This window comes from Epinephelus lanceolatus, chromosome 21 (assembly GCF_041903045.1).
Source record: "Epinephelus lanceolatus isolate andai-2023 chromosome 21, ASM4190304v1, whole genome shotgun sequence".
NCBI lineage: Eukaryota > Metazoa > Chordata > Actinopteri > Perciformes > Serranidae > Epinephelus > Epinephelus lanceolatus.
In genome coordinates this window covers 18,591,991-18,613,787 of record NC_135754.1, presented here as the reverse complement: position 1 = coordinate 18,613,787, position 21,797 = coordinate 18,591,991, and the positions used below count along the sequence as shown (strand labels likewise).

At 40.0% G+C, this 21,797-nt stretch overlaps 2 protein-coding genes across 4 annotated transcripts in view; both read right to left on the bottom strand.

Annotated features, from left to right (window-relative positions):
• LOC117246865 (uncharacterized) overlaps nucleotides 1-13,221 on the bottom strand; it is a 30,960-nt gene extending 17,739 nt beyond the window's left edge. The window contains exons 1-5 of one of the 3 annotated variants that reach the window (XM_033610871.2): nucleotides 13,139-13,221; nucleotides 9,616-9,638; nucleotides 9,140-9,194; nucleotides 1,882-1,914; nucleotides 1,606-1,782 (exon numbers count right to left, since the gene is read on the bottom strand). In XM_033610871.2, coding sequence (XP_033466762.1) covers nucleotides 1,606-1,782; nucleotides 1,882-1,914; nucleotides 9,140-9,194 — 265 coding nt within the window. In that variant the 5' untranslated portion in view covers nucleotides 9,616-9,638; nucleotides 13,139-13,221. Of the gene's footprint in view, nucleotides 1-1,605; nucleotides 1,783-1,881; nucleotides 1,915-9,139; nucleotides 9,195-9,615; nucleotides 9,736-13,138 lie in introns of those variants that run through there. The other 2 variants (XM_033610872.2, XM_078163202.1) reach the window with 2 other exon arrangements.
• Nucleotides 13,222-14,215: 994 nt separating this feature from the next.
• On the bottom strand, nucleotides 14,216-19,406 carry LOC117246779 (uncharacterized). Its single transcript, XM_078163203.1, has 6 exons — nucleotides 18,172-19,406; nucleotides 16,117-16,226; nucleotides 15,940-16,011; nucleotides 15,799-15,853; nucleotides 15,658-15,694; nucleotides 14,216-15,512 (listed from the first exon to the last, which is right to left on the bottom strand). The coding sequence occupies exons 1-6, from the start codon at nucleotides 19,052-19,054 to the stop codon at nucleotides 15,491-15,493; spliced, it is 1,179 nt and encodes a 392-aa protein (XP_078019329.1). The 5' UTR covers nucleotides 19,055-19,406; the 3' UTR covers nucleotides 14,216-15,490.
• Nucleotides 19,407-21,797: the final 2,391 nt, after the last annotated feature.

Here is a 21,797-nt window from a genome sequence, read left to right as displayed (position 1 = left end):
AGGTTATTAGACACCATCAGGCCCAGGTATTTATACAAGGACACCTGTTCAATAACGTAGTTGTCAATGATTACCAGGTCATGAGCTGCAATTTCTCTAGGATCAAAAATCATCTCTTTTGTCTTTTTGGTATTTAACACCAGGAAGTTATTTTCACACCAGATTTTGAAGGTGGCTATCTCACTGAAGTACACAATCAATTATCATGTGAATGGCTTTGTGCCCAGTGGTAACCTCAGGAAGCCAACATGCAGGTGCCAAAAACTGCAATTCTTTGAATGACCACTTGAGGCTGACTTCCTGGATGAGTCAATCCCCACAGAACCCCAAGGCCCAATCCCAAACCGGCCCCTATCCCCTCGCCCTATTCACTCCCCCTCTGTTTGCGCGGTCACGCGAAGCTTCGCCATATTAAGGGCCGTCCCAAACCAATTATTGCTGAGTGCGAGTGGACTGCTCAGCCCTTAGATAGTGAGTGTGCATCAGTGCAGGCTTCTGATGAGCCCAGCAGGAAGCGCAACATCACAATAGAGGAAACAACATACTGTAAGAGTTCCATCTTTCTACTTTGGAAAATATTTTAGATCAAACACTCACATTTGTTTTCCTCACATTGACTTTACAGTCTCAAACAAACTCACAGAATGTTTGGTGTCAAAAGATGAAAACCTACACGTCCATATGCTTAAATTAACTATTCAAAACTGTATAAAAACTCACTCATCCCATTCTCATGATTTAAAACAATGTATATAATTATGTGTTCACAGGGACAGAAGAAAAAACAAAGCAGTTAATCAATCTTCGAATACACTGTATCTCTTATCTGACTTAAAGTTTTTTGTTTTTTTTGTTTGTTTTTTAAATTTAACTCATTTTAATTAATATTTAAATGTTTTTTTAATAGCCTGTTGCTCTATTTTGCTTTCACAAAGCATCTACCGGTATCCATGGTTACATCTGCTTCCTTCTTCCGGTAGAGTGGCGAGGGCGTCCCATGGTTTGGCTTCTCTTTCATACACTTCCCCTTAATCAGGAGTGCCCTCCACAGCTGTGAGTGTAACTTGATTTGGAGTGACGCTCGGTAGTGAAGTGGTAGTGGCTAGCTATGTCCATTATTGTAGTCTATGAGCATAACCCCAGATTCACCAAGTATGCCCATGGCCATGCGTTTTGGTCACCTAAAAAGTCTTATCACCATTTGGTTGTACTAAAAGACCTTTTGAGGAGTCAGACATTCAACTTTTCCAGTAAGTACATTTTGTTTTAATAGTTTAAAGACTGTTTTCCGCTAGCAAAAATTAGCAGTAGCATTATCATTGTTAACCTTAGCTGTAAATACACCAGGCTAACCAAGCTAGCAGCTAGCGTTAGGGTTATTTCCATTCTCTCGTCTGAATATGGCCTCTTCTATTTCCAAAAATCCAAGATGCCAAATTGCCAAACTTGAGGTTTCAAAATGGAGTCCACAAACCAGTGAATGACTTCACAGTGGCTACGTGCATATTTCATACAATTTGTATAACTGTACCAACATCTGTGACAAACAGGCTACTGTTCATAGTACACCATACAAAAAGCACTTGGGATACTCAGTTGGTGTACCTGTTTTTCCAGTGTTTGTGATGGACTTGAGGGTGTGCGGAGAGGAGAAGTTGACGAAGGTGAAGTTATGCAGTTGAGGGTCAGTCTGAGCAAGGCTGGGGATTATATTAACAGGAGACTGCCTTTGGCCTCCGCAGAAAGCACCAGAGATATCTCCCCAGTGGCTTGGGGTGTGCTCTGTAAAAGTAAGAGAAGCTCTTAATATCATCAGCTACTGTGGACAGATGTTAGTTTGATCCAATTCATCCAATACGTGAGATATCTGTCTGTACTTACCGCAGCCACCATAGCACCAGTCACCTCCAGCAGCTGAAACAGAAACATAGCAAACATACTGTGAATACAACTGTTCATATAAAAGTACCAAATGTGGATTTACTAGCATTATGTAATGAAATATTCTGTCTGGGGAATATTGTCACCTGCACTCAAATATTTTTTTTTTTTTTTTTTTTTTTTTTTTTTTAAAAAAAGGTACTTGAAGGCATCTTCTATGCTACTTTACGCCTTGTTTCCACAATTTTGCTTTGTGTCCATATTTCCGTGTAAAATACAGAGTCTGTTAAAACAAGGAAATGCATCTTTACGGGTAATTGCGATGCAATTAAGGTCGGATCATAACACATGCTGCTTTTTGCTCCTTCTACACACCCTAGTTAAACCACTGCAGCGGCTTCAGGGGCTAAAAAAAAATGAACTGCAGTTCTTTGAATGGCCACTTGAGGCTGGCTCCAGAAGTCAGTCAATCCCCATAGACCCCCACGTTCAAATCCCCAAATTTACAGCAAAAATAATCATGTCTACAGCCTGATACAAAAGACAGTTTAGTCTCCATGGCTAATTTTCTTGTTCATGACAACTGAAGAGGGGTGAATGTTTACATAATTCACCTGTCTAAATATTATTAAGGTTATATTTATTTATATATATTTTTATATATATATATATATATATATATATATATATATATATATATATATATATATATATATATATATTTATATATATTTATATATATTTATATATATATATATATATATATATATATATATATATATATATATATATATATATATATATATATATATATATATATATATATATATAGTAATTTACAAGTCTCTACCACAGCGACAATGTTAGTAAGGTAACCATGGCTTTACCAAGTGGCCATCTCCAGAGCTGAAAAATGAAACCAACACAGAGGTGCCAAAAAGGGCAAGCAGCCAAGAAAAATGATGAAGACAACATTAATTACACTGGAATCAATCAGCTGTGAATAAATATTTTCGATTTTGGAGAAATTAGGGGTCAGCAGACAAAACACATGTCGTATGTAAACCACGCCATTATGAGATATAACAGGATGTAGTGACCTGCCAGGACACGCATCTCACTCCGCTAACTTCTCACTGTAGTAACTTTAAATTGTGTTTCAATTAGACAGACAGAATGTGCATGCAGCTGATGCAGTGACTTAAACCAACGGTGAATAACAAAAAGTATAAATGATACATGCAATTTGTTAAGCTATAAGTAGAGGAAAACTCCGCTAGCTGCTAGGCTAATTTATTCATTCATTTTATTTACAGCTTATCCTGTTAGGTAATCATGTTTACAGCGGCTGCAGCAGCTTCCTGTTGAAGCAGTAATGGAAAATAATGACGCCACAGTGCTTTTGAATGTCTCATTTCACTTTAAAAACCAGACAACTCAGTTTACAAGTCCAAAGTAATTTGCACCTTGTGTCAAGTGGAATAAAAAAAACATCAAAGTAATTCAAGTTTGAGCTACCATCTATGAGCTGAGCATACACATCCAACCATAACGCCAAAGCCTGCAAAGCACAATTTTGGATGAATGAGCTTACTGCAAAAGACCTGTGGATGAGACCAAATCAAAAAAGTTTACTACAGTACATGACAATGTATGGTAACTAATTGCATACCAAGTATTCTAAATATTTTTTGTTTTGTTTTGTTAGTTCAAGCAAGCTGTAGCACAGTGATGATTGAGTCATCAGTTTTTCTGTTGTGAACCATAAACTGTTTGCGGTTTTCAAATAAACTCAAAGTTAACGGAGCAATGGACTATTTTTTTTGTTAAGCACTTTAGTGAAATGTGCTGCAGATTTTGTACATTGCATGTTTCTTAATGTGGAACAGTGTAATACTTTCAAAAGAAAAAAAACCCACTGTATTTTAGTCTTTGAAGTTGTCTCCTACCTCTAAGTTGTTGTAGCAGTGCAGCACAGATTTAGAAGAAATGAGTCTAAAAGTCAAGATCATAAAGTACATTTTTGCATTTTGCAATCAGTAGAGTCTGGTAAGAATTGCTTTACTTTGTTAAAATGGACTTCAAAACTGTTTAGAAATTAATGGAAAATGGTAATGGAAAATGGAAAATAATGGAATTTTATACATGTGATGAAAAATGTGGCTAATCATGATTAACTACTGTAATTCAGTGATTAATCACAATTTCAAAAAATTCATTGTTTGACAGCCCCAATTGAAACTCTACCACAGACATGGAAAGCTCCTTTTTTATATGCACATGGAGCAGTATAGAGACAAAAAGTGAAGGAGGAATTTCCCAAACACATTGGATATCATGGAGACTCTCATAGGAATTAATGGACTTTGGTTGACTCACATACGTACACAGAGTAGGATAACGTAGATGATGTATTATGCTTTGACCCCACAACATTTCAGAATCATTATGACAGCTATACCTACTTTATAGATTTTACATTTAAACAATCATAGCAGTCTGCAGTAATTTACCTATGTGCTTACTAACAGTTTTCCAAAATGTATGCTCATAATGGAGAATAAACAATAACACATTAAACCAAAAGAAAAACTAAACATACTGGCTAAAAAGGTGTAGGCTGAAGCTCAACCTTCATCCTACAAACATACAGTGTTTAACATACAAGGACTACTGACCGAGGACCCCAGAAAAAACTGGCTACTGTATGAAACAACCATCATAGCAAAATGTTTATGCTGTACTTATTTCTTCTCAAAAGATTACCAACTAGTCCATACCCACTGAGTGCACAGTTGTCCACGTACAGTTTCACATGGTGTGTGTTTGGGATACAGGTCATAGGAAATTGCAGATTAAATAGTCAACTGAACCCATTAAGAAGAGCAATGTATTCAGACAGAGTTTTTGTGAATTTGATAGTACGATTGCTTTATTGAAAGTACAGTAGTACCATTGCCAATAGTGGGATAGTTAGTGGGCTAAAACTGTACGTTAGTAGTTGAGGTAGGTTGAGCTCAGTTTTAGTAAGTTTTCCAACTTTTGCCAAGAGGGAACTTTAGATATTGGTCCCTAGATTATGTTCACCGAGTTTCATGCAGATCGGTCAAACTTCCTAGGAAGAGATCGATTTAAGTGTTTTTCAAAAAATTCAAAATGGCAGCAAATCTATAGAACCAGAAGTTATGGATTCTTGAGGCAAATTTGTTCCTCATGAGGAGAGGCATCTCTGTGCAAAGTTTCATGTCTCTACGACATACGGGGCATGAGATACGCCCATTCAAAGTTTGCAATTTCAGTCGTTGCTATAGCGCCCCCCTTTGGTCAATTGATGTAATATTGCTTCATTCGCATCCTCCCATGACCCTCTACCACTGTGCCAAATTTCACATGGCCCTTCTGGGATAAATAAAGTTGTCTGAACTGAACTGATATGCTAAAACCAACCAGGGTCACTTTGGCCTTGTCATAAAATGATTGAAATAAACACACAGTCATTCAAATGTCTTTCAATAAAACAGTAGATAGAAACTTGGCCTCAGTATGACAATATCAAAAGAAAGGTTGAATGAATGTAATTTAAAATGGAATACAAAATGAATGGTGTTCATATAAAACAATAAACAGGCAGTTATAACACATATTTGGCTTGCGCTACACTCAGGTGATACTGGTACGTGACAGGAGGAACATTTGCATCCTTTCTTTCTGTGTTTCGGGAGCAAAGGTGACACTTTTTTGACGTCCACAGCAACAGGTGGAGTTTTTCTTGAACTGATCCATTTTATAATTAAATTCTAAAATGTGTTTGTCTTTGAACATGATCACACCTCAGTGAAGAGCAGCATTTAGGGTCGTCGACAGAGCACACAGGGAAATCTGTATCTGTGTGTGTCTCCTTCAAAATGACTGACCTGTACTGACTGATGGGTGGCCCCCTTTTAAGATAGCATATTCTAACAATCAACCCTTTAACTACCAGATTTAGGTTAGGCTATAGACCCTTTAACTATTAGTAAACAGTGTGACATTTTTTGGTGGGCGGGGCTTAGCTGGAGGCAAAACAATTCTCCACAGACATTAGCTAGTTCTAGCTTGCAAGTTCTGTTGGCTTGTTTTAGACAATGGAGGAAGATGATGCAAGTGGTGCATCCAGAAATACTCATTTCGTGTGCCGGAGCGCACTGTGGCACAGACTGGGCAATTTGTACATTTGTAACGCAGTCTAAATGTACCATTCGGTTATCCAGAGCAGTGCACTCTTAGATTGTTTGGGGAAACAAAGCAGCAAAGCGCTGAGCGGAGTGAATGTGTGATTAACTTAAATGTTCATTAATTCATATAGAAATGTAATGCTCCATTTCTCCGACCAACATGTCTCTCATTTTAGTGTAGAGCATCAGACTGAATTTACCAACGCACCATGTGAGGTCACTCTCCGGGACTGCGAGTGTTTCTTGAATAAGTAAACATTGATCAACAGGACCAGACTGGCCGACACGTATGCTCTCACTCAGTGGATGGATGATGTCACAGGATGGCCAGCTTTGTGGTTGATTACTACGCCAATCTTACAAAGGAAGACGGCACTTGAACGGTTCCTCCAGTTTGTTCAACCCTGTCTCGCTCTGAAGTCATCGGAATCCAGCGCTTGGGCAGTGACTTGTGGCATCAAACACTGACGAAAAAAGCATCCCCTTTACGTTGGCATGATACACGGCTGGCCACTATTATAATCTACTGGCGCTCGGCGGTGTCAGGGGGGAATGCAGCAGGACAAGAATGAAAGTTAGGCGGCGAAGGTGGTGGATGGGTCCAACAAACACCTACTTTCACCCAGGAGAGGGGTGTTTGCATCCCCCATAAGATTATAAAGCCAAACCCTGTTCTTTGTTGCCTAAACCCAACTACATGTTAGTTGTTGGAAGAAAAAAACATCAATTCAACTACTGACATAGTGCGTTTATTTTGAAAAAGACTATGTAAATGTTAAATTTCCTGTGAAAACAGAAGTGCGTTCCCCCCTGACACCGCCGAGCGCCAGTAGATTATAATGGTGGCCAGCCGTGTATCATGCCGATGAAAGAAGACGATGCATGTAACAGGAATTACTTGACACGGCATCCCAGAGTGTCAACAACCAATGCACCCAGGGTACCTTTCAAGTCGAACCTGGACGTGGAAACTCAGAGTGAGTATTATGTTGGTTTGTTTGGCAATCAAAGCTAATGTTAGCTGAAGCGCTAAATAGTTAGCATTACAAAGAAATCCAGTATTCCTCTTGTTACCTCCCAACATAACATAACAAGACAACATTTTAAGACTCCTATTGCGCCATCGACCTTAAAAGGGTCTATACAACTGCAAAACAGATTATGAAATACAATGCATTGCTAAATATTTAACCCGTGGTTTCCAACCTTTCAAGCATGTAATGTATTTAAATGTCATTTTATAATGTGTATCTTTTGCACTTTGTCTCAATGCATCTGATGTTTTATGTAAAGTAATATGAATTGCCTTGTTGCCAAAATGTGCTATGCAAATAAACTTGCCTTGCATGTAGTTTTAAATAAATATTGCGCGCGCACACACACACACACACACACACACACACAAAAGATTTTGAGAAGTCAAAACACAGAACTTTTTTTTCTTTTCTACCCCAGTCATCATGTGAAGACCAGTCAGTTTTATCTTGTGATCCTCTGAGGGGACCCCGACCCCTGGGTTGGGAATCACTGATGTACAACATCTACAGCAGTGGTTTTCAAACTTTTGTGCCAAAGACACACCAGAATGTAAGCCAAAATCTCAAGGCACAATACTTATTTATTCATTATATTGTTTTTGATTTTAATACTACACACTATGTATGTGTTACATCCAGTGTACAATTATCCTGTACATTATCCTGTACAGCTGTCAATATATACCCATACATATATTCATATATACATATTCTTTTTTCCATATGTGCATCGGTGGAAGGTGTATATAGTGTTAATAGTATTAAGTGTATATTTGTGTCTAAATTTTGTACTTTATATTTTGTAGTTCTCTAATTCTAATATATATCTTTTTGTATTTTATCTTTATTCTATCAGTATTCTATTGCCTCTAAACTTACTTTTCTATCTGTGCTATTTGAGCTGCTGTAACATGTGAACTTCCACAGTGTGGGATCAATTAAGTTTTATTTCATCTTATCTGATCTTATTTATATCTGTGCATGGTAGCTTTTATAGTGTGTGTTATCACTCTTATCACGACATAAGACAATAAAAACCAGATAAAAGAAGACAGGTAGCTTTTGCCAACGCTTTGTTGTAATTTGCTCCGTACGATAAAGCGATCCATTGCCCCACTCACAGCTTTCTCCTTTTACTGTTATCATCTCTCACACTGGCTGCCAATCAGGGCTTCTGATGTGTCACACATTTACAATTCCCACGCACGAACGGCGACAAATTGGTTCCCCGTGAAGATTTGTGAAATTAGATTAGATTTTTTAGCTAAGTTTTACCTCTATATTAGAGAATGGATGTGCACGACATACTAATACAGTCAATTAAAAATTCATTCATAACTTTTCGTATAGGCCCAGTTGAATGTTGCAATAATAATGTGTGGTTATCTCAAAATTCCACGGCACACTGTCTGAGAACCACTGATCTACAGCATCTGTAGTTAAAACTGACAACAACCTCAGCAGCTACACAGTAAAAATGCCACCAACATTTGATGTGTGGTATTAAATATAACAAAATAATATTGCACTGCCCTAAATTCAGAATTCCAATGTTACTTCCATGGCTGAGGAAAGTCTCAAGCTTGCGATACCCTCAAGTATAAAGTCTGGAGCTGCGCCATAGACAGTGAATGAGAGACGGATTTTGTGGACCCACAGAATGTTTGCTTTCTTTTTAAAACCGAAATGGGTTTAAGTCTATTAAAGTGTTCTCTGCTCTGAAACAGAAAATACACCCATATACTCAGGAAATTCCTCTGGGTGCTCTCAGTGTCATCTAGAACACCTTTCCCAATTTATTGTCTATGGAGAGCTCCGGGCTCTCTACTTGATGACATCACACATCTGACTTTTAGCACCCTCATTTTTGGATTTGGGAAAGGGTTGTTCAATCACATCCTGCCTTATAATCAACTCACAAATTATAGATGATCCCACAGGAAGCATAAATGGATAAAGCATTAATACAAATATTTTAATTTAGTAGAAATTTGTGTGTTTACTCACCACATTTTACCGAAGCCACCAAACTCAGGCACAGCAGAAAGGAGAGGAGACGCATCTTCAGGAGCAAAAAGGGAAACCGGTTATTAACCACAAGTATTTGCATGAATTTTAATATTCATTTCATCTTTTTCATGTCTGAAGTAACCACGTTTTGAGACTGCCTCTGTGATGTCTAGCTAGCATACTTCCATGATCAAGCCCTACTGTATATATAAGTCAAAAAATATCCATAGGAATGTTGTGTTTTTGCTGCATCATCCTCAGGCCTGGACACTGATATCCACTGATCAATGCACTGGAATCCTATATAAGTGCACTAAGACACTAAATAAACTCAAGTCTTGCTGGAGCAGCTGAAAGGCAGGCATCAAGAGATTTGTGATTTGTGATTGGTTGCAAACCTCATCTTATATAATGCTGGAGTAAATGTGTCGAAGAGTAAAATCATGTGTTAAAAGTTTGACAAATCATCCTACCTTAATATCCCAGCCTGAAGTCCCTAAGGATTAAAAAAACAAACTGAGTGAAGGTGACACACTAAAAATGTGTCAGTGTCCAAACAGGCACCTCATTGATGAGAAGGTGAGAAAGTGTGCCAGTATTCGTCTGGTCAGTCATATACAGTGGGAGGGACATTTGATGGGAGGGGCCCCCACTGTGTGTACAATGTTAAAGCTAAACTGCACGTAACACGTCTAAAGGTCTTCTTACAGGACACTGCAATCAAAATACAGGTGTTTAGAGCAAGCCAATGATCTGGTAAAATGTGTGTGTGTGTGTGTGTGTGTGTGGGGGGGGGGGGGGGGGGGGGGGGGGGGGGGGGGGGGGGGGGGTGCTGTGTCACTGCTGTTCTATGACACAGCAAACACAATGTTGTCTCCAAATACGGGTGTAATAGTTAACCACAATTTAACATTAGCCTTAAGCCTTATTTCAATAAACAGTATCAGTAATGCCTTTAAGTCAAGATGAAACAAATTCTTTTTTATGCCTTTTAGATCTCATCCCTAGTCATATTGTACCAAAAATCAAAATCCAATTATGCTTTCTTCCTGTAAGACATAAAACAAAATATGACATGCCCAGGTTAAACCAATAAAGTCACGCCATCAGCCCATCAATCAATCTACAACCTTTAGCCACACACAGGCCCCGAGGGAAAGCTGCTCAGCGCTGCAGAACAGTTTTCCCTGTAGCCACTAGCGGTATTGCAGTGAAAAAAATCCCCTTTCTCTCCTTTCTAGAGAGCATTTTCCCCATAGGCCACCTTTGTAAAAGACACATCTGTAAAACTGTTGACAGGACGTAGGACCTCTGTGAGGTGAGGGGGAACTCGTGGGCAGGGCCAGTGGAGAAATGCGACTGTACATATTCAGTGGGCTGTAAAGTGAACTTGGAAAGCTAGAAAATGTAGTCAGGCGAGATGGGGGAGAGGCAGGATACACCCTGTACAGGTCACCAGACAGACAACCATTCACACTCACATTCTCACCTACGGGCAATTTAGGGTCACCAATTAACCTGCATGTCTTTTGACTGTGGGAGGAAGCCGGAGTACTCGAAGAAAACCCACGCTGACATGGGGAGAACATGCAGACTCTGCACAGAGGGGCTGCCACACCCCAGGTCCGAACTAGGAACCCTCTTGCTGTGAGGCGACAAGATAAACATGATTATTATTGCTGGCGTCCAAGGGATACGCTTAAAGTCTTCAGTTTGAACCTTGTTAAAAGGAAGAAGTAATCAACACTTCCTTTATTGTGATTGTCAGCAACAATAGAACAGAAGTGTGATCCAGATAAATACATGGCACAGCAATCTGCATTGCATTTCTTATAAACACAGGATACAGCTAGACTAAGCTTGTAATTCACGGGTGCAAACTAACACTGTAGAAGCTAAAAAGCACGCTGGATTATGCCAGGCTTCAAGTGTCACAAGCCATCGAAGGAACGTTGACTATCAACCACAGTAATGCGAGATACCTTCTGTGTGCTGGCTTGGTGCCATTTGTATCATTAGCGATGTGATTAAATTTCAGCGGCCCAATTTGTGAAATCCTTTGAAGGGCTGAGACAATTAATGTACACTTTATCTGGATAATTGTGTGGTCTTGCATCCTATTACAGTCCTGACAAACCACCATAGGAACTTATTATGTCCACATAGAATGTAATGCGATTTGCTCATACTTGTTGCCTTTGTTGGCTGGGTCGGTTAGGTTTAGGTATGAGGGGTGAGATTTGTGAGGGTAGAGATAAGAATGCCAGAGTAAGCAGGGTAGGGCCAAAAAACTCACATTTGGTAGTCAATGGTGAAAACATGAAGTCAAACATGTGATCTAACTTTATGGAATCTTGTTATATCTTAATGTTGTAGTTTTATCGTTGTTGTGGTGTCGTAGTATAAAGAGCACAAAAGCCTGCTTTGGTGGATGGGTCAAAGAGACACAGAACTTTGACCCACGAGACAGTTGTTTGTTTCCCGTGTGAAACCAAGAGTCAATGTTGAGTTATTTTGTCACAACAGCCAGTAATCACGTGAGTCGTTAATCACTTGTTAGTGTTTTTCTGACCCCAAACAAGTACTTTTGTTGCTTTAACCTAACTGCCGACCCCCTCTTAGTCAGACTTTCCGCCGACCCCTTTTGCATCAAGATACAAAGCTGCCTGCCAGAGGCTTTTGTGCAAACGTCAAACCATGACCAGTAGGGATGAGATCAATTGTGCCATAGATTACACATTTGTCAGCTTAAAAGCTAACTTTGCAAGACAAAAAAAGTGTCAGTTTGCCCTAAAACTGTTTAAGTATGAGCGATTAGACTGTGGAAACACCCAAGAGTTGCATTAGTGACATCATTACTTTTTGTCTCACTGAAACTATAATGCCTGTGTGTTTTGCACCAGGATGTGCTGACAAGAGCAACGGGTCTTGCTCGTTCTTTCATCTCCCAGCTGAAGAAGACAAGCATCGCTGATGTATCACATCAGGTAAGAGAAAGTGAAAGGTGCCATGGCCCATGGTAATGTTAGCTTCGTTGGTATTGTTGACAAAGAGATCAAAATGTTGTTCACTGAGTGGTTTTACACAAAATTCTATGGTACTACGACAAATCTATAACAAACTGCAACTTTCTTGACTTGCAAAGTTATCTAATAAATTGAAAATCATGTAAGATATGGGACAGTTCAAACCGCAAATTCATTTTTTTCGTAATATTGTCCAATGGTGATCTCCAGAAGGGGAAGGACTTCAAGTCTCTATTGACTATATCTTCTGACAGATGCAGGTTTACCATGAAAACATTGACACTTAGGACAATCACTTTTCCTGGACAGGGTCAAATCTTTTTTTTTTTTACTTGGCAGTGTTTATGGTAATTGCCCGTGTGTTTATGCACACACAAACACACACACACACACACACACACAACTGCCCCCAATGAACCTACACAACAAGTTTCCTGCCCTTCACCACGTTGTCACGCTCATCACCACACCTCATGACTGCCGGCCTTTTTTTTCTGTTTATACTTATCAGACATCTCCAAACCTTTTCCAAAACAACTAAGACAGGCTGTACAGGGAGTTTTAAGGAGTGTGACTTGGAACAAGGGAATGACAGTGGTTAAAGAAGAATCCAAAGTGTATGGGTGGATTCACAAGAGATATGTAGATGACAAGATCAGTATGAACCATAACACCGAAAGTAAGATGACCTGGTATTTAGCCTTTTTGTGGGTGTGTCTTATTTTCAATATTCCAAAAGTTCAGAAGGTTACCAATGAGAGGCAGCTGGGCCTTGAAACAAAAAGGAATACACCTAAAAGTCAGAAGGCTGTATCAATGTTTTGCTCTCAAAAGGTCAAAACTTCCGCAGCACAGAGCTCTGGCTCTGTCTGTGTTGATTCACGATACGCTCAATTGATTTTTCCTCCTTTTTTTTACCAAGTCACTGAAGAACAAGTTTGTTTTATCTTGACACAGGACAGAAACTCACCAGAAAACCTCCCAGCAGGACACGCTGTACCAGTGAGCCACAGAGAGTTCACTCACACACACTTTGCTTCATGTGCTCTGCAGCTGGAGCTCGTTTATTAATCAGCATGTGATTGGCTGGAGATTTGACATCACTTTCCATCAAGGTGTGGTGGTCACAAATCTTGTGTCAAGTGGCACTTGTGTGTGGATATTTTCTAACATAAACAAATGACACAATAATCATGCACTGATTTGCAAACATTTTCAGAACAAAAATCTGAACTTTTGATGAAGCCAGGTTCACCATCCTTGTTTTACTTTGAGTCAAAGACAGATGTATTTTTGGATATCTGTTTTTATTACTCCATGAATCAAGAAATGTTGCCCATTGCTATTAAAAAACAAACATTTTCACCATGTTTTTAGAAAATAAATGTTATATAAATCAGGCTCTGAATAATATTTGAATAAAACCCTCTGTAAAAACCTTCAGAATATAGATAGGAAAGAATTTGGTTTGTGTGAGGTGGGGCACACCTGGACAGATTATTGCAATGCTAACATATAGAGACAGACACACATTCACACCTACGGCCAATTTAGAGTCACCAATTAACCTGCATGTCTTTGGACTGTGGGAGGAAGCTGGAGTACCCAGAGAAAACCCATGCTGACACAGGGAGAACATGTAATCTTCCCCACCCTGGGGTTGAACCAGGAACCTTCTTGCTTTGAGGTGTCAATGCTAACCACTGCACCACCATGCCACCTGTAAATATATATAGTAAATTCCATACATTTTAAGGCCCAAAAAAAGGGTAAAATTTTTAACTAATACATATCACAATGAAACTTCCACAATTGATCACGTATAGCAGTTTTTTTTGTGTGTGTTGCAAGTCTGTTGCAAATGAGGCATCATCTAATAAACTATGTGCTTTTGGTGCTTTTTCCAGAACAGAAATTTGACCGAGAGTGAACACAGTAATGTGTGTGTTTTTGACGTTTTTTTATCCACTAGTCTGAAAGAAGTCATGTTATGGAAGCAAAAAAGCCCAAAATTTTACATCTAAATCTAAAATAAAAGAAAAATCAGTGAAAGGGTGAACAGATGTTATTTATTCCAGAAACAGCAATACATGTAGCTTACTGCACTTGTTATGCTCTTTCTACACTAAAATGTATTCATACTCTAAACTAAAAGTCACCGAACAACTTTTGTCTAAACCCAATTCATTATCATTCACCATTTAGAATTTACAACATGTATATCACAAAGGCTAAAGCAAAATACCTAATTTTACAGGCACATTTGTGAGTTAAATATGCTGTATTTTAAGTTACTGACATTTTTTTTTATTTGACATCAACTGCAGTTTTAGAACTGAGCCGTCGTCACGAGCGTATGCACAAAAGTAATCGTAGAAATACCTTCAAAGTCATAGAAAACTAAAAGTAAACATAGCAAAAACAGCTAATTAGAAGCAAATTTGAGACAGGTATAACCTGTGCATGTGATGTACATGCCGCCTACATTGAACCAAATTTTACAGATAAGGAGAAATGTATTACCAGATGAGAAGTGGGAGCATTGTAGAAGCTGTTTTTGAATTGACATGTGTGAAATTTTGCTGTAAAAAAAGAATAAGTGATACCATCCCAAAAAAAACACGTTATTTTCTAACAACATAAATCTTGCTTAATATGCTACTGTTTGGCCAGCTGTCAGATTCTGACTGAAAGTGTGTATTAGGCTTCTGATTTGGCTCTGATATACTCAAAAAATGCCATATATACTTAGCACTATTCTGGCAGATTTTAGCATGATAACACCAACATAATTATTTCCCAGATTTTGAAGTCCTAAAATATATGTAGAAATGTCGAAAATGAGATGCAAATCGCTGATTTTTTCCAAGGAGAGGAACCCTACAGCCTTCCCACCAAACACTTCTCAGACCAAAGTTACGCTCTTGCACGAGCAGCAGATTTTCCAGTGCATTTCTACAAATTCCCTCCAACAAGATAGACCTACTAAAATTATAGCTCAACAAAAACTGTTTTACAAAAATGATCCTGCAAAAAAAAAACAGTCCTTAGAAATTATGTAATAGCCTCAGCTAGGCTGTTTTCAATAAATAAAAGACTCTATAATTGTTTTTCAGCTCTCATTACAAATTAAAATCATACCTAAACATGTGCTAAAACCTAAATGTGTTTTTGTTTTTCAGTCAGCTGTCAGACTCATGACAAGCTCTTGTGGGAATCCTCATGTTGCTGGAGAGGTATGAACAGCCGGACAGCTCCAATCCTGGGCGCAGTACCTCATGCTACCACAGGGTGGTGTTAAAGGGCGCAGTCTCCGGGTTGCTCAGAGAAAAGAAGCCACAGTCCTGCAAAACAAAGGTCAGGGCATGAGCAAACCCAACACTAACCTATAGAGCATTTCCCAATATATCCTTACCTTCTGTGGTATAATTTAATAATAATACTGTAGAAGAAAACAAGTAAATATCGAAGTGTTGTGAGAGGTCTTACTGAAAGAGAGAGCCACTGAGCTCATCAACAAGGCCACCTGGAAAAAAGCAATGCATACAAAATTTAACCAAAAGTTGACAAACAAAGGAAAAACAACACAACAGTGCATGCACAATATACTTAATTGCCACCAACATTTACCTGGTGTGCAAATTGTGTCACACAGTATTGGGCAGATGTAGCAGGATGAGCATTCCTGGAAGACATTTTTTGAAAAGGGTTAAAATGAGGAGACTCACTGAAATGTTGAAATTATTGACAGTTTTTTGGACAGATGCTCACTTGGCAGATCTCACAGTGTTCCGACTCATCTCCGTCTTCACAGGGGCATTGGTCGCAGTTTTTAGAGCAGTGCTGAAAGAGAGGAAGGTACAGTTTGTCAGCACAAGGTACAGTTATCATCAGTCTCCATTTGTGAAAAGCACATTACAGCAAGAGTCTTGTCCTCGTAATTTTTACCTCACAGATGGAGCACACACTACACAAAGAGCCAGAGCGGTATTCCAGGATGTCGTCAGCAGGCTCCTCTTCAGTTGTCTCATTTGCTGTGTCCTCATCTTCAAGCTCATCTATAAAGTTAACAGAGTTAACAACAAGTGAGGCTTCTAGAGCTGGACCGATACATCAGCCTGCCAATATCAGTTTGATGCAGATATATCAGTATCACTGCGTATTTAGAAACAATGCCACCATTGAATATTTTGTCCACCACTTTGGTCAAGACTGAAATATCACAACCACTATGGGATGGTTTATTTAGACATTCATGGTCCTCAGAGGATGAATCTTAATCACCTTGATCACTTTGGTTTATGACTACATCCCAGCAAAACTAGAGACAGCCTCAGCTAAACTTTGCATTTAGCGCTAATTAGCAAATAATAGCATGCAAACACACAAAACCAACACACTGAATATGACTGTATGTAAAGAAGGACAACGCATTTCCACTCTACAAAAATAAAGCCAAAATATCCCACAGACTGGCCAATAATAAGACCAGGGTCTGACAACAACACAGCTGTGCTCCATTGACTCTAATGCAGTCGTTTCAGATTTCCTTCATTTTCAGGCTGGTGTTGTGGATTTGGAGCTAAATGTTGTGCCTGGGGCATGTCGTGTATTAATGATACTCGTTACCTGGAGAGGTTATAAAAAGATATACGTTTCTTCCCTGTTCCAAAACCAAAATCAAACCCTGAAAAGTGTAGGGTTAGCTAGCTAGCTACTGAAGATATAGCCTACTGAATGTATACACATGCTGCTTTTGCTTTTTAATGATTATAACAGTGAAGAAAGACCGACCCTGCTGTACAGGAACCAGTGAAGGGAAGCAGGGAAACTTTGCTCATATTCAGCCAGCTGTGTGTCATTGCAGTGTGCACAGATGAACGTTGTTTGACTTCCCCTGGAGATCCCTATTCGTCCAGCGGCTGAGGTCCAGGAGTTTGCAAAGCCAGATACCGTTTATCTGCACACACTGCGATGCCACACAGCTGGTTCAATATCAGCAGAGTTTCCCTTTATATTCATTGTCTTCTGTGGCGATCAGCAGTGATGTGGTGGTTCACTTTGACACTGTGATCTGTAGCCTATAGTTCGGCTTTAGCTTCTAACTATCTTTGTCTTTTTAACCTGTTGTTGCTGCTGAGTCATTTTGACATCCTGGATATATCCTTCAAACACAGACTGTAGACCCCTCTGTCTGCTTCTCTCTGGAATCACTCTTTCATTTTTCCAAAAATATGATAATATTTCTTCAGGGTGTGCAGTTACAGTTACAGTGTGGACTCCATGCTTACTGCGACAGCTTGCTGGGCCATCGTAAAGGGGCGGGGCTTATGGAAAGGTCAATTTGAGGTAGCCAACAGCCTGGTGTTATACATCCGAAAAACTTCTTGGCAACCAGACCAGGCCTCTAATTGAGACAGGCCTTCATTTGTCAAAATATGTAGCCACACTGGGCTAGTAAAGGGACTGGGCATGCTGCTACCGAGCATTTAGCTGTTGGCTACAGCCTCACAGAGCCGCTAGCATGGCTGTAGACTCTCTTGTTACACTGTAAAACGTCCTGCTTGGTGTGGAACTTGGTCACAATCTTTTAAATGATATATCTAAAAGAATTTGTGTCAAGACTGCAAAAAAATAACACTTTTGACTTTTATATCGTCACAGTTTCTACTTCATGTGAACCTTCCCTTCACGACAGTACCTGTTCCGGGTCTCAAAATAGCGACATTGGTTCAACAAAAGGCACGAATGGTTTAGATACTGCTGGGTGCCTGCAACCTCACAGATAAGCCGCTCTATTTTAGGACTGATATGTGTGACAGGGTTTCCACAGCGGCTGCAACAAACCCGACAATGTCAGGAGGCTAGTGTGGAGTCAGAACATACACAGAGGGCCCAGGAAATAGTCACATCCGTTATACTTTATATTCAGTAACTGTTTTGTTTGGTGTTTCAATGACTCATATATATATAGAAAAATCACATATAAAAAAGTGGGTATACCGTCATCCTCCTCTGCCTCAGCTGCATCCTCTTCCTCAGAGTCATCGCCATCCTCATCATCATTCTCCTCTTCATCATCACCGTCCTCCTCCTCCTCAGCTACCTCCTCTCCTTCAGCTGCCTCGTCATCCTCCTCAGAAGCCTCCTCTTCCTCCTCTTCTGCTGCCTCATCCTCCTCATCATCATCATCATCCTCTTCCTCATCTGCAGCCTCCCCCTCCTCCTCCTCCTCCTCATCATCATCATCATCGTCCTCTTCCTCATCTGCAGCCTCTCCCTCCTCCTCCTCCTCCTCCTCATCGTCATCATCCTCAGCTGCTGCCTCACCAGCCTCCTCTTCCTCCTCCTCCTCATCATCATCCTCTTCCTCATCGGCAGCCTCCTCCTCCTCAGCAGCCTCCTCCTCCTCGTCTTCCTCCTCAGCAGCCTCTTCCTCCTCCTCCTCCTCCTCCTCCTCATCATCATCATCATCATCCTCAGCTGCTGCCTCATCAGCCTCCGCTTCCTCCTTCTCCTCATCATCATCATCTTCCTCTCCCTCATCATCATCCTCCTCTTCCTCATCGGCAGCCTCCTCCTCCTCAGCATCCTCTTCTTCCTCCTCAGCATCCTCTTCTTCCTCCTTCTCCTCACCCTCCTCTTCCTCTTGTTCATCAGCTTCTCCTTCATCATCCTCTTCTACCTGTTCTACTTCCTCACCTGCGTCATCATCACCCTCAGCGGTTTCACCCTCCTCAGCCACAACCTCTTCAACATCTCTGGCATGGAGGCCTTCCTCTGCTTCAGCCACATCCTGGGCACTCACCAGTCCAGGGAGCGGGACCTGGGACGGGCACAGGAGGACCAGCAGGAGCCCCACCATCCAGCCTTTCACGGGCGCCATTTTGGAAGACTTACACAGCCACACAGAGGACCTCTTCTAAACTACAAATCCACACTGGATGATTGTCTCTGCTCTGTTTCTTCCACCAAAAACAAAAACAATCAGTGGGTTTTTAACACTTGAAAAAAATTAAATCCACAGAAAACGTCACAGAGCTGCAGGTGATTCAGTGATATTGTTCAAGTCTTTGCTCCAAGCTGCAGAGACAGATGGGCGGAGGAGGGCTGCGTTCACAAGACCAACAGAGCAGAGTGCCAGCCTTGTGCTGGGAACACAGAGGACACAGTGGAAACACAACTGGGTGTGTGGTGTGGTTGTGTGCCTGTCTGTGTATGAGTGACAGGGGCACATGTCCGGGAAGAATGCTCCTGATGCCCTTAACCCAGTGTATTAGAGAGGTGGGTGTGTGCTTAGGGCAGACAGGAGGGGGGTGTTAGACTGCAGGAGGGAGGGGAGAGGGGAGGTCAAAAAACATAGGGAGACATTTAATTACTGACTTTAAATAATTTCAGAGCAAGTTTTAATTGACATAGTGCTACACTTTATATAAAGGTGTGGGTACATAATACAATGATGTCTATTATTTATTACTCTTGTCATTATTTTTGTTTTATTTATTCATTTATTAATTATGTTGTTTTTTTTACCTACTTGCATGTGAATTCAACAGGCCTGTGAATCCCCCAGAAAAGAAATGATCCAATAAAGACTAAATAAATTAAATTAAAATACATGATTTTACAGTTAAAGGTGCAGTATGCAATTCTGGAGAAAGACAGCTGATTGGTCGTCAAATACTGATTTGTTTGGTTGACCGTTCACTCATAAAGCAGCTTTATTTGATGACCTTCGAATGAATCAACAGTCTTTTTCCCGAATCGCACCTGCATCATTTAAAAAATAAATAAACAAACAAAATAAAAATATTGGTCTTATAAAACAAAAAGATACAGAAAGGATGCTTACAATAATATTTGCCTGCATATAATACTTTAATAAAATAATATGAAATAAAATAAAATAATGCAGAATTAAAATAAATGACAGAAAAGTTGTATTTTTTTCCCCCTACTTAAAAAAAAGCATTACATTAGTACTAAGGGAGTATATTTCTACCATTCCTATCAAGGAGGGGAAAGGAAGATGAAACATTAATGGAGTTGTACAAAGTCTGCTCAGAATGAGGTTATAAATTCAATCCATTTATTCCAGACTTTAAAGATTTTGTTTCCCAGTTTTTTCATTTTAAATATTTCCAAACTTATTCCATACCAAAGTAGGTGGTACAGGATTTTTCTCAATTAGTGCACCTTTGAGAAGTTTTAAATGAGACACATGAGGAAGAACCGATGGTATTCACCAGCTCCCACACCTCTGACTTTTGCGGTTTACTCTGCCCAATAAAGTCGTTGGAGTTGTAATTAGGCGCACCAATACATTCTCCTCTTTAATTGAATCTATTATGAAACCTGGCTGAAACTCAGGACTGCATGTGCACTCAACTCTACTGAACATTTTAATAAGGGGTCATTGGAGGTAAAAAATAATAGAAATGATTACAAACAGTAGTATTAGTAATAATGCACCCTTTAACAGTGGCTTATAAAGTAACCATGAGGTTAAACCAACACCTCCCAGACACAGTCTCAACAGTGCTGGTAGTATCTGCTTGCCAGTCTCAAAGCAGAGGAGAACATGTCAGGATGATGTATGGAATGGATGTAAATAGACGGAAATGGAGATGATGGCGACGTGCACATGTGCAGCAACTGACACGGCAAAGAAATGCTTCACATGTGAGGCACAGAATGTTTTTATCACAGGGATTTCATTAGGAAGACCAGTGAGAGACACAGGAGGGGGAGTTTGACACAGTGGTGTTGCAGGTTGTGTGAAATGAGGCAAGTTTAAATCAAACTCAGAAACTGCACACATGCTCACTTACACGGGAACATATTTGCACATGCAGCCGTCATGCAGCGAGAGGACAAGCCAGGCAGAAAAGTGATGACACCGCCTCTCTCGGTGTGAGCCGCTGCTGCGATTGACAGGTGGCCCAGCCGGCTATTTACAGTAAAGGCTCCTTCAATAGCCTTGCTCCACTATGTGACCTTCAATAGAGCTCTGGCAAACTGAAACTCAGCACCATGGTGCACCTTTTAAACTATCCATATCCTCTTCTCTTTACAGTACACCCAACTATCTCACTCCTATGTTCTAGTCACACTTTGCTTCAGTGATTCTCTTGTTAAATTTGCATGATTTAGTGCCACATGTAGTTTGCATTTAAATAGTTGTCATTGTACCAACTTGATTTTCACAGACATAGGGTGTGTTACTCCTGACACGAAAGCACCAGGTTTCATTTCTTTCTTGCCTGCAGTGTTTCATAAGCTAAACAAGAAGGGCCAGACATTAATCATGATTATTCATCATTAAAGGATTCGTTCAGCGTTTTGGGAAGGACACATATTTGCTTTCTTGCCAAGAGTTAGATGAGACGATCTATACCACTCTAATATTTGTGTAGTGAATACGTGGCTGGAGCCAGCAGCTAGTTAGCTTAGCTTAGCTTAGCATGCCGACTGGGAACAGGGGGATACATGACGAATACCAGCACCTGTAACTAACTAACCTGTAACTGACACTGATTATTCAGTCACTCTAGGATTTCAATGCAAATTCAGCCCTGTGAATTCTGCGTGACCTTGCAATTTTGTCCAATCAAGTGCAACTTAACTGC

Bases quoted from the DNA above. Each gene is read 5' to 3' on its own strand.
- LOC117246779 (XM_078163203.1), bottom strand. From the start codon at position 19,054: ATGGCGCCCGTGAAAGGCTGGATGGTGGGGCTCCTGCTGGTCCTCCTG. The intron at 16,227-18,171 runs GTATACCCACTT...TTAACTTTATAG, and splicing joins TGAGGCAGAGGAGGATGACG to ATGAGCTTGAAGATGAGGAC. The intron at 16,012-16,116 runs GTAAAAATTACG...CCTCTCTTTCAG, and splicing joins GTGTGTGCTCCATCTGTGAG to CACTGCTCTAAAAACTGCGA.